Raw genomic sequence first — 13672 nt, forward strand, 5'->3', positions numbered from 1 at the left:
TTTTTTTTTTTTTTTTACTGACTCATCTTTTTTCAGCCAAATATATTGGTGAATTATTATTTGGGGTATGCCACCAAATTATAAATTAAAATCTTATTTTATATTTCCAGATTCAAAACTAACAAAATTTTTATTTTAAAATTACAAACTCTTATACATCTTGACCTATTATTTGCTTTCTTTATTTTATTGCTTACTTTTTTCCTTCAATGTGTTATACTTTTGATTCTGTTTTAAAAGGATTAATGAACTAATAGTGTTATATAGAAGCTTTGAAAAAAAAATTTCTGCAAAAAAAGCAATATTTTATATATATATATATATATATATATATATATATATATATATATATATATATATATATATATATATATATATATATATATATATATATGTAATATTATGGCAAGATATTTTTTGATTCTGTTTTTACAATAGTTATGTGCTTTCAGCGAAACCCAATTATTGGTGATAAATTTGCCAGCAGACATGGTCAAAAAGGAATCTGCAGCTTGTTACTGCCACCAGAGAATATGCCTTTCACGGAAGGAGGGATGATTCCTGATATTATATTTAATCCACACGGTTTTCCTTCTCGTATGACAATCGGTATGGAATACTTATCTTATAAAATCATAATTATGTGGTTTGTTTTTGTATTTGTTAACAAATTGAATATTGTAGAGTTTTAAATATTTTTTTAAAAATAGGTTCTTAGTTTAACTGTTTCTTAGCCAAATTTCAACGAAGAAGAAACGCCACTTAACACATTCGCTGCCACCGACGCAATAGCGCCTCAGAGCGGCACCTCTTGGTATGCCTAAAACGTGCTAGCGCGTCGATCGACTATGATAAGTTATATGCTCTGTGTTTAGTGTGGCTTTGGGAGTTGAACAGAGAGATTGTTTCAGCACGTTAGTGAAGCATTATTTTTTCATTTTTTGTGGTTGGTTTTCAAAAGTTTGGTTTGAATTTTTTTATGTGCGTGATTGCCAATATCTGTATATTGTGCTTATTATTTGTAAATATTTTCAGTATTGTCTCATAAATGGTACTGCATATACTTGAATGGTATTCCGATTTATTCCTTTTAAGCTGCTATTTTATGCAATATGCCAGTAATTTCTGAGAATATTGATCAGACGCGCTGGAGTTGAGTGGCACTCACGAAGGCAGGTTGAGTCTGTGTGCCACTGACACTCCAGAGCGTCGGGAAAAAAGGCTCTCTAAATAGGAAAATAATATATTTCTTCGTTTTTCTGGTTTTTCTAGTAAAATATAAGGAGCATTTAATCCATTAAAACTGTTTTGTAATCCAGCCTCTGAGGATGGAAATATCTTTTTTAGTGGCAGCGAATGTGTTAAGCTTATGTTAAATCTGTAGATCTTGCTGTTTTTATTACTAATTTTTAGAAATTTATGCAGGGATTGGGAGTGTCTTAAAATTTCCACAGTGGTTGTAAACTTTAGAACATAAATATGTTCTCATTTATCATTTTATCAAATTTATCATCAAATGTTCCTGGTTACCATAATAATTTGACATCTTATTACATTTATAAAAATTTGGTGATTAGGAAATGAAAGTTATTTAAAATGATGTGGCTGCTTAATTAAAAAAATTTCCTCTTGCTTTTATGAATAGTTTGCTGATATTTAAATATTTTGGGAATCTTTTGAGAGCTCTGTGCATATTCTGTACATATTTTAATAAATACATATATTTATAATTAATTTGTTAACTACATTTTGTACATTAAATATTGAAATCAGAATGAAAAGTTCATTCATGGCGATAGAAATTTTCTCCTTAAGAAATCGTATTGATTTCTTTTTTCCTTGTGTGAATATGAATTGTGCAACTCTTTCTATTAAAGATCCAAATTCTTGTCTTTAATCAAAATTTAAATACATTAAATTAATTGGTTTTTGTTCAAGTATTCTATTTAGCTGATTTTTTTTCCAACTATTAATCTCTACAAATATAGAGTTCAACTGAATGTCTAATGCGTGTGAATGTAATTGCTTCCTGACTTATGTTCAATGTATTTAAAAATGTAATGAAAGAACGCTAAAATGAGATTTACAGTAGAAAATATTTATAATACAAATTTTGAAGCATAGAATATAGAATTTGTGTTGTATGGATCATCTCATGTATCATTAAACTTCTATATTAAGAATTGCTATGTTTATCAGGAACAGGTCCTTATTATTTTCAAATAATAATAATAAAATTTAACTTTCTATAAGCATTAAAACTCAAATTTATGAATTGTTGCTTACTTTAGACATTGTAAAGTCAATGTGGTTTATAGAGAATTGTGTTACTTAAATCTAACCGTAAAGTAGCATTACTTTTCAGTAAAGAGATTACTTTTTCAAGTTAATACTATTTATTATCATTAATCTCTTAGTATAGATCATTTCATGTATCATTAAACTTCTTTATTAAGCATTGCTATGTTTATCTGGAACAGGTCATTACTATTTTCAAAATAATAATAAAATTAACTTACCATGAAATAAAACTCAATGCATTAAAACTTAAATTTTTTACCATGCATTAAAGCTCAAATTTATCAATTTTTGGTTTGCTTTAGAGATTGTAAGTCGATACGGTTTGGAGAGAATTGTGTTGTTTAAATCTCTTTACTGTAAAATAGTAGTACTTTACAGTTAAGAGATTACTTTACTTTTTCGAAGAAATATTATTTATTATCATTAATCTTTTTGACAAATAGAGAATTTGTGTTACATAGATAATTTCATGTTTCATTAAACTTCAATATTAAGCATTAAAATTTAAATTTATCGATTTTTGTTTGCTTTAGAGATTGTAAAGTCAATACGGTTTGCAGAGAATTGTGTTATTTAAATTTCTTTACTGTACGCGTAGCGTTTTTAAAAAGTGTTTTGAAAAGCGCTTAATTTTTCCTTTTCTAAATTAAGATTTTTCCTTTACCATGCTGATTTTCACAACGAATTATGCAGAAAGACACTGTTGACATTGTTCTATTCAACTTTTTCAAAATTAATTCAACCCCAATCTATTTCGGCGCATCGTCAGACCGTAGCTTATGAAAACGCCGTTCGATTTAAATGATTCAAAAATTTTGACAATTGTCAAAAACGATGCCAGAAGACTTTTTTTTTGTGACATGACTGTTGAAACCAGATAAAACCGTCAATTGTCAAAAACTTTCCAACCTTGCCTAATTATGATATTTTTTTAAAGTGCTTAAAAATATTATTCGATTGCTTAAAAGGTGCTTATTTTTTGTTGAATAATTGGGCTACGCACCTTGGTAAAGTAGTAGTACTTTACAGTAAAGATATTACTTTACTTTTTCAAAGAAATGTTTTTTATTATCATTAATGTTTATCCTGTCTTCTTTTTAATGTTGCTCTAAAGAAAGTTATAAGAGATGCTGAAATCAATATCAGAGGCAACATATTTTCAAAATCTATTCAAATATTGGCGTATGCGGATGATTTAGACATCATTGCACGAACTGTTCCTGCATTAAAAGAAGCTTTCCTTTCTTTGGAGCTTGCTGCTAGGGATATGGGACTAATCATCAATACCGATAAGACCAAATACATGCCTGTACTTGCTAAATTAAATTCTAGTGAATCCTATCTGGAGATTGGTTCCCACAGGTTTCAGACTGTTCAGAATTTTACTTACCTTGGTTCAATTGTTACTGCTGACAATAACATAGACAATGAGATTCGGAGTCGTCTAATTTGTTCAAATAAGGCTTTTTATGGTTTAAAACGTTTTTTCAAATCATCTCTTTTATCAAAAAATACAAAACTTTTACTCTATAAAACATTAATTAGGCCAATACTTACCTATGGCTCTGAGACCTGGAACCTAACTCTAGCTGGTGAAAATAAAATTGCCATTTTTGAGAGAAAAGTTTTGAGGGCCATCCTTGGTGGGATAAAAATAAATAATTCCTGGAGAAGACGATATAATACTGAACTGTATAAAATCTACAGAGAGCCAGATATTGTGAAATTCATTAAAATAAATCGAATGAACTGGGCAGCTCACATTTTCAGAGGGAATGATGACTCAAATTTAAAGAAAATCCTATTACACAAACCCCTAACGAACAGGAAAAGAGGTAGACCCAGGCTGAGATGGCTGGATTTAGTTGAGACTGATTTCCTTACTCTAAAGGAGAAAAACTGGCGAACAAGTGTCAAAAGTAGAGAGAAGTGGATTCGAATTCAAAGGAAGGCACTGGCCCACCCTGGGCTGTCTAGCCAGATATGATAATGATGTTTTTTATTAATTTGACAAATAGAGAATTTGTGTTACATAGATAATTTCATGTATCATTAAACTTCTACATTAAGCATTAAAACTTAAATTAATCAATTTTGGTTTGCTTTGATTAAAGATTGTAAAGTCAATGCTGTTTATATGGAATTGTGTTATTGAAATCTCTTTACTGTTAATATTTATATAGTTTCTAAACTTTGTTTCTAACTAACTAAGTTCCTAAACTTTGAAATTTTAGGTATGATGATAGAAAGCATGGCTGGCAAAGCAGGAGCGATGGAAGGAACAATTCATGATGCCACTCCATTTCAGTTTTCAGAAACTGACACAGCTGCCCATTATTTTGGAGAACGTTTACAAAAAGGTAACAATTTTAATCATTATTTTGTTTGGGAAATTTTAGATTGATTTCTCTCTTTTTTTTTTTTCTTTTTTTTTTTTTTTCTTTTTTTTTTGATGCATTAGAAAGGCTGCCACTTTCACCTACTGCAAACTAAGAAAGTTGATAATGATTAAGAAAAAGATAGAAACTCAGAATTGATTCTTTTGGGATGATAAGTTGGTTTATTTTGTTTTCTTCAGCAAGAACATTCATAAATGTCCCTTGATGTAATAAACAAAGGAAGAAGAACATAATCTCAGAGAATTGAAACTAACTTTCAAGTTAAGTTACGAAGACTTAATGATATATAATACGTTTGAAAATTTTCTCAATAAGTTTGTTGTATTGAAAAGTTTTTTCAATAATAACTATTATATTTCTCCTCTATTTGTTAAACGATCATCAAACGGATAATATCAGAAAATTTTTTGTAATTATTTTCATTGTAGTATTTGTAAGAGAAAGCCATCAGAGCAACTATGAAATGTTTATAGAAATTAATTAGTATTTAGATGTTTAAATGGTAGCTGTCATGTTGTTTCCAAAAGTTGAAAATGTGTATGTTTTTGCATACATTTTATTCAATATTTTTCTTCACTTTATTTATTTTTAATTATGTTTTGTCTTAATTTAACAGTTGGATTTGACTATTATGGCACTGAGAGGATGTACAGTGGAGTTGATGGTCGAGAACTCGAAGCTGATATATTCTTTGGTGTAATATACTATCAAAGGTTGAGACACATGGTTGCAGACAAATATCAAGTAAATATTGCTTATCATTAATCTCTTAGACAATCAAGACTGAGGTTAAGGCAAGCTCTTAAAAGTGCCAAAATTGTTTCAGCTTTTTTTTGTACCTTTTCTGCATCCTGAATTCGTTTTAACCATTACTTTCAAAATTCATTTGTAAATGTATTTTTCTGATAGCTAACAGTATATATGAGAGGTAGATAAATTTTATTCATTTGTTATTAATTAATACTGTATAACATTGAAGATCCAGAATTCTAAATTCTGGAAACTTCAGAAAAAAAAGTTTGAGTAAAATAATTATATGGCTGTTATAGTTTAAGAAGCTGCAGTCAGCAAAGGAGCCTGATCTCTTGTATGATATAATTTTATACTCACTGATATGTACCAATGTTCTCAATGAATTCATTACATTAGTCATTCTTTTTTCAACACCAGCTCTTAATATAAAAATCTATGTTCTTAATTTTAGAATTTATTGTATCTATATGTTGTATTGTAAACATGAAGTTTTTGAAGAGCAAGTTTTTTAGTTTAAAAATTGCCATGTTATTAACTAATTTAACTTCCATTCCTGTTTGCTTTGTTTTTTTTTATTAAAAATAAGTTTTGTAAAAAATTTATTATTAGGTTCGTTCCACTGGACCTGTTGATCCTCTGACTCGTCAACCAGTGAAGGGTCGAAAGAGGGATGGTGGTATCAGATTTGGTGAAATGGAAAGAGATGCCTTAATTGCAAGTGGTGCATCAGTACTCCTATATGACAGATTTGCAGAATGTTCTGACCTTGTTCAGGTAAAAGAAATATTGATCATTATTTGCTAGTTACTTATTATTAGTTTTTTTTCTTCCTTTTTTTGAAAAATATTTTTTTGTTTTTTATTAATTGTGATTTTTTTTTTCTCCTTTATTTTATTAATTGTTTATTATCTTCTCTGTGTATCCTGTATTTTCTTTTCCTAACACTTTAAATATCCTATATATGTTTAAATTTCAATAATGTTAATAAGAATTTTATTTTGCCATATTAGTTTCCATCTTTGTATTATTCAAGAAATTAATACTACTTTTTAACAGCTGTGGCAAGTAATAAAATTCGTCGGAGAGCAAAATGCACAATTAGCCAACTCAAATTTGCTTTAAAACACCTCAGATTTTTTTTAAATATTAGAAACAAAAATTTACTGAAAAAAGAAATCAGTTGGTTAACCTGTTGTCATGTTAAGTGAAGTGTGGTTTTACAACTTTGTGTGAGGGACAGTTTTTGCCCCCTCCCACTTGGTAATTTCCATGCCTTTCATTATCTTTTTTATCTCAAAATGTATTGGTATTTTAATCACAAAGTTTATTTATCTCAAAATGTATTGGTATTTTAATCACAAAGTTTATTTATATTCCCGAAAGTATTTTCCCTTCTTTGTATTTGCAAAATTATTTAAGTGTTTTTTTTTTTTTTAAAGTTATGATTTAAAAATTTTACTAACCCTGTTTTTAAAAAAAATGTTCAAGGCCATTTCTCACTCCCGTGAAAATGACGGGGTGAGGTTTTGCCCTTTATTTCTCGCTCCCGTGATATTTCCGGGCTGAAGTGTTCAGTAGTAACGCGCCAATAAGAATAAAACCAATTTATTTCTCTTGTCCGGAAAACATTTCGTTTCTCATTTTACACACCAGATGGCAGTACCAGGATATTTTTAAGGTAATTGTAGATAGTTAGTTTATTTTAAACTAGATGACAGCACTAATCAAATAGCACTAATAAAAAAATAGGCGCTATTATGACCATTTTCTAGAAAATTAACTGATCATTAAGGGGTTAATGCCAATTTATAAGCAGAAAATATTAAGTTAAAATTTTATGAACATAATTTTTTCAATATTTTATGTTCTTATATTTAGTATAAAAATATCCTTAAAATTTGTATGTGTAAAAAGTTTATGTATTATACAATAATTTGCATAAATTTAGTGTCACTTTTATTTGTTAAGATATGCCAATTTGAGAAGACATAACATATTCTTTTTCTAGCGAAACTGATGTACAGTCTAACATTTTATTACATGTTATGAAATAAAGATAATTGTTATTTGCTTTTTTAAACATATCCGGAAAAATAATTTTTTCTTCTTTCAAAATATTCATGCATTTTATTACATGTTATGTATTGTTATTTATGTATTGAAGTGTGTCTGGAAAAATAATTTTTTCTTCTCCTTTCAGCAATATGCTTGTATGAAGTGTGAAAATGCATTATCGCCGATCTATGATCATCAAGAAAGAATGATCACAAATGTAGAATATACAGCACGTGAATGGACCTGCACAATATGTGGCACTAACAAACACGTGACATTGATCGACCTTCCATATGTGTATCGTTATCTATTTTCAGAACTTGCTGCAGTCAATGTTAAAATCCGCCTAAAAATAGGAGACTTTCTATAGGATGTGGTTTCTAAATTAATTCAACTTCTTTGTTCGTCAAAAGAGTCATATTTTGTACATCTGATGTACTATTTTTGTTGTAAATAAATGGACTAATGATTTTATACCTTTCCTCTAGAAACTCTTCATCAAAATGCATATTTTTTGTGTAAATGATGAAAAATATTTTGAACTATAAGTGGACATCCCCTGAAATAGCCGCATTTAAGTGTCGTGGCATGCTATGAATAATTTTTTTAATATATAATAATTTTAATGTAGGAAATTTTTAATGATCTCTAAAATATGTTAAGTTGTAACTAAGCTTTAAATATGTCCTGAAAAACTCAGAACAGTGTGAGTTTCTTGTGTCAGCAACAGTATATTTTCTCTTTTGGAACCAGTCATTCTGTTTGCTTTGCAAACTACAGATTCTTAAGAGAAAGTATTTCTATATATTTAAACCAAGTACAATTGTTTGTGCGTGGACAAATAGTTTTAGAAAAGAATTTTTTTTAATCTGCTTTTACCTACTCTGTCAAAAACAAATCTTCATTCTTAGCGTTTTTAAGATAGAAATTTGGTATAATCTATCACTAAATGTGTCACTTAGCTAACTCAGTTCAGGATTCACTAATTAAAAATGAAAGCTTTGTCATTAAGTCGATGTGATTTTTTTAAATTTCTTTTTATATCTGTAGCTCAGTTTTATTATTTACATTCCTACTATTTATATTGATAAAAAAGCAACATTTTAATGCATTTTATTTCTCACTTTAATTCAACTTCGATGAATTATTCAAAAACTTCACCTCCAGCTAGTTTTTCAATTAGTTGGCTGTGTGAGAAACCAACTGTGTCACACAGCTAACTCAGTTCAGGATTCACTAATTAAAAATTAAAAGCTTTGTCATTAAGTCGATGCTGATTTTTTTTTATCGTATCTGTGGCTCAATTTTTTTTATTTACATTCCTACTATTTATATTGATTTTAAAAAAAACACACACATTTTAAATATATTAACATTTAAAGTACCTACAAAACTGGATTATAAAATCATCATAAAATAATATGTTTAGTGTTTAACTTAGGTGCATTCTATTTTTCTTATTTTTTTTTTCAATTAGTTTGCTGTTTGAGAAACCAACTATGTCACACAGCTAACTCAGTTCAGGATTCACTAATTAAAAGCTTTGTCATTAAGTCGATGCTGTGATTTTTTATTTTTATTTATTTTTATCATATCTGTGGCTCAATTTTTTTATTTACATTCCTACTATTTATATTGATAAAAAAACGTGATTTAGTCATTGCGGTTGATCCTAATTTATTAATGAAAATTATACCTAATCTACCACCATCAGACAACGAAATTATAGCTCTTTAAATTATCACTTCTGACTGCACTTTCTCACGTGTGAACCTTTATGCTCCTAAGGTCCAATTTTTAGTTGACTAATTGCAATTCTTTAGCTGATCCCTAACTACCCTATTTATCTCACTGGGAGATTTTGAGCCAAATCACACCACTTTAGAAGCCCAGTCAACATCAAGAGAGGCAGGTCGGTTTCTCAAGTGACTTGTTAAAACACAATAATAGTAAAAACAAAGATCCAAACCGAATTTAAGCCAGGGTGTGCTAACCCTTACTTATAAATCCTTAAACCTATTTATCTTGTATCCACTTACAGATCTATATCTCTAACATCCATTCTGAGTAAAACTGAATGAATAAAATATGAACGAAAACGGACACAGCTCAGAAACTGTGTCCATTTTCGTAAACACGCATTTTAAGCTGTAACAATTTTCATAACCACGCATATAATAAAGAGCTGTGTCCCAATTTAAAATCTCACCCACGATTAGCAAAGGAATTAGAATTTTTTTGCAGCTATGGATGATTGACTAAATACAAACAATGGCAAGCTTCCTATAACCTGAAGAAATTTAGAAGGCTTCCAGTGTATCCTTCCGCATACAAGGCGATGTGTGAAGGGGCATAATATGCTAGGAAATTTTATGATTGTGAATTGTGTTCAAATTTACGCGTTCTTTAACTATACATAAGAGTTTTCTGCAATTTATGAATTCTAACAGGTCGTGAGCCTGGAACAAATGCAACAAAATTAATACAACAGCATAAATAGGTTAGCCATATAAAAACGCTTATTTGGCTATATTTGTGTAAAATAGCACTGTTTGTTATTCATTGGGTAGTATCATAGCAAGCTTGCAGAATCTTCCAAATTTATTAGTTGTTTATTTCATTGAAAGAACGCGCTATATTTTAAACACTTCATGTATAATAATATTGGATAGTGCGTTTTTTTTTTTCAAGATTAGTCGTGAAAATCAGTCGGAAGTAGTAGTACAAAACCGACCGTGTAAAGCTAAGCACGGATGGCGCCATGGGTTGAAATTCGCAGAAAGACTTCCGGGATACTACTTTCTGCGCATTTTCTCGAAAGTCTTGAAAAAAGGATCGATCAAGTATTATTAAACCTGTAGTGTTTGTAATATAACACGCTCTTTCAATTTAAATTTCAACGAAACAAGCAACATATGAATCTGGAAAACTCCGTAAGCATTCTATGCTATACAAGATGCAACCCAAAGAAAAACTGACAGTAATATTTTACACAAGTATAGCTAAATAAGGGATAACACTCAAAACATGTTGCACTTCATTTATGTTGTGATATTAATTTTCTTCACTTTGTTTTAGACTCATGACCTGCTGGAATTTATAAATTACAGGAAACTCTTATGAATGGTAAAATTACGAGAAAGTTAAAACATAAATCACGTTTACAAAATTTCCTTAAGCCCGTTCACACATCGCCTCGTAAGCATAACATAAGCGGAGGGATACACCGGAAGTTTTTTCTAAATTTCTTCCGGTTTTAGGAAGTTTTTATTGTATAAATTCAATCAACCATCCATATGGCCCTGATATTTTTTATGCATCTGGTTATTTTTTGCAAAACCCAAAAGGTTAAAAAAAAATCGGTCTTTTAAAAACAACAAGAACCAGATTTTAAAGATTAAATAATTGTGAAGATAACATAGTTATATACCTACAAGTAGGCTCGATGTTAATATTCATATAAACTTATATGCCTGGTCTTCAATTTCCGTACTCATGTGACACAGACTACATTTCTATTCGGTATTTGACGAGATTTTCTGATTGCCAAATTATTTAATTCGTGGGATAGTGAAAAATTATGTCTTCATCTTTTTTTTATTTACTTATTAAATTATTCATTATTTATTGACTAGAATAAAAGGAAAGAAACAGCTCATTGTGGATAAGGAGTTTATGGAGGTTAAGCTCCTCAATTTTGTTGATTGTGACAATGTGTTCAGCATTGCGCACAAACAGTATCTACTGTCTAGAAAAGCTGATGCTCATCGACCTGATGGGCTTCCAGCTACGGCTGGGGATCGAACCCCAGCTCTTCACGACAGGTTAGTGATTTACTCATTGGCAAATCATGGCTCATTTACTGGAATAATTAGGTATAAAATCGTTGCATCTGTAATATTAGTAGAATATAGTGAAAATATTAGGAACAAAAAAAATTTCTATCAAAGCAAATGAAAAACACACTTATTTAGGATTCGGTCAAATTAGGAATTTTATTCTACAAATTAATCATTTTCCGCCTCCCAAAAGTTCACGGCCTCTTTTCTTTCATCACCTCTAGACCTCAGCCAACCCTTCCTTAAGGAAGGAAAGCAGTGTTTGGACGGGTTGCAAATACACTCTATAACAAAAAAATAGACGCACTAAGAAGGAGTTGTCCGATTGAAACGAAAATTGGTGGATAGGAAGACTATGTACAGAATAGTAAATGATTAAAATTTCAGAACAATTGAATGATTTATTGCAGAGTTACAGTAACAGGTTCAATAAGGTGTTGACCCGCCTCTAGCCTGGATACAAACAAGAGCTGCCACACGGCGCGGCATAGACTGATAAAGCTCCCAGATGGTCTCTTGCGGTATTTCCTGCCAAATTCGATCCAATTGTCGAACGAGGTCATCAACATTCCGTGCCAGATGCAATCGCCTTCCCATCATATCCCAGACATGGGAGAGAGATCTGTTGATCTGGCAGACCAAGAAAGAGTTTGACAAGTTTGAAAACAGTTCATAGCAACACGTGCCGTGTGTGGTCTGGCATTGTCCTTCTGAAAAACCAGCCCAGGGAGCTGCAAAAGGAACGGCAGCAAAACAAGTCTTAGGATGTCGTCGACGTACCGCTGTGCAGTAAGTGTACCTCTAATGACGACCAAAGGGGTCCGGCTGTCAAAAGAAATGGCACCCTAGACCATAATGCCTTGTTGAGGGCCGGTGTGGCGTGCTGTAGTGAAGGCAGGATCCCCCCTCTGCCCTGTGCGTCTCCAAACACGTCTTCGATGATCGTCAGGACACAGTTGGAAGCGGGATTCGCCGCTAAAGACTATGCGTCCCCAGCCGGCATCATTTCAGCCTGTTCGAGCCATGCACCACTTTAATCTGGTGCAGGCGTGAGTGGCAGGTGGCCTAACGGTCGCCGCGAGCGTAGATTTCGCTCTCTCAACCGTCTGTGAATGGTCATGGTGGACACTGGTGTTTGGGTTGAACGTCTGATGGTTGATAGAGATGAAGAAGGCGCTGTGACAGCTGCTCGGACAATCACTCTGTCCTTACTCTCTGTTGTAGCCCTAGGTCGACCGCTACCATCCTGAAGCTGAACTCTGCCATTTTCCACCCATCCTTACCAGCATCTTCGAATCGCCGCATCGCTTCGACTCAAATGACGAGCGATTCTCTGATTTGTCCAACCAGCCTCTTTCAATTCAATGATACGATCTCTGTCAAACTCTGAAAGTTGCTCGTAATGAGCGCGAATCCTGCAGTGACGCATTTTTTAAGTTGTTGAAAAGTAATCTGAATCGCAATCTAAATGAAAGTTTTAACAACCGTTGAAGAGCTGCTCCTTATTGCGTCTCCTGGATGCGCAGTTCCGATGCGTCAGAGATCAAACTATTCATTCATTGGACACCAAATTTTAATCATTTGCATATCTGTTCAAAACATTCGTGCATACGAAATTTCAAAGCAATCGGATGATTGCTTCTTGGTGCGTCGATTTTTTTTTTTTTTTTTTTTGTTATAAAGTGTACTTCCTTTCCTTCGATCTCTTTGAGATCCCAGGTCAACCGCCCCATATCAGTTCCCGAAACCTTGATGTACTAATTACCAGGCTTAGAATTAAATCCGTTCCTACCAATAAGACCATACACACAACCAGTGGCCCCCACCCCCCCCCAAGCTCTTTGACGCATTCACAATTCACGTCTAAATTCCCCCCAAGCTTTAAGTGGGCGCATCGTGCGCCCACCTCCCCCCTGATGGGGGCCCCTGCACACAACTCATACAAAGCCCTTACTACCCGTACTGCGGAGTTGTGGACGCGAACAATCACTTTCTCCTGGAATGTCCCGCATTTCATAATACTCGTAAGGAGCTGTACCAATCTCCGTATTTCTACAAAGCATCACCGGCTGCGGTACGTGTAAGGGTGGGTGACCACTTGGATCAGTCCACGTAGGGACCGAGGGTGTGTGATATCGGTCCTTGTTAAATTGTTCTACCGAGTGCTCGACTTCGCGTGCAAGTCGTCGGACTACCAAAGCTAGGGTGTATCCCCTCTGCAGAGGATCAAAATTGTGATGTCATGTTTTCGGATCATCCTCAGGGATGTTTCCATGACCATCGCCAATAGCCCATTGTGCAGCTCCAGTGTGACGTAAATTAACT

At 32.4% G+C, this 13672-nt stretch overlaps 1 protein-coding gene across 1 annotated transcript in view; it reads left to right on the forward strand.

The window, feature by feature from the left end:
• The window catches only part of Polr1B (RNA polymerase I subunit Rpl135), a 45757-nt gene extending 37775 nt beyond the window's left edge, over window positions 1-7982 (forward strand). The window contains exons 22-26 of the mRNA XM_043044071.3: window positions 453-609; window positions 4536-4661; window positions 5317-5444; window positions 6063-6227; window positions 7654-7982. Coding sequence (XP_042900005.2) covers window positions 453-609; window positions 4536-4661; window positions 5317-5444; window positions 6063-6227; window positions 7654-7878 — 801 coding nt within the window. The 3' untranslated portion in view covers window positions 7879-7982. The remainder of the gene's footprint in view (window positions 1-452; window positions 610-4535; window positions 4662-5316; window positions 5445-6062; window positions 6228-7653) is intronic.
• Window positions 7983-13672: the final 5690 nt, after the last annotated feature.

Source organism: Parasteatoda tepidariorum, chromosome 3 (genome assembly GCF_982258835.1).
Source record: "Parasteatoda tepidariorum strain Cologne lab strain chromosome 3, Ptep-v5.0, whole genome shotgun sequence".
Classification (NCBI taxonomy): domain Eukaryota; kingdom Metazoa; phylum Arthropoda; class Arachnida; order Araneae; family Theridiidae; genus Parasteatoda; species Parasteatoda tepidariorum.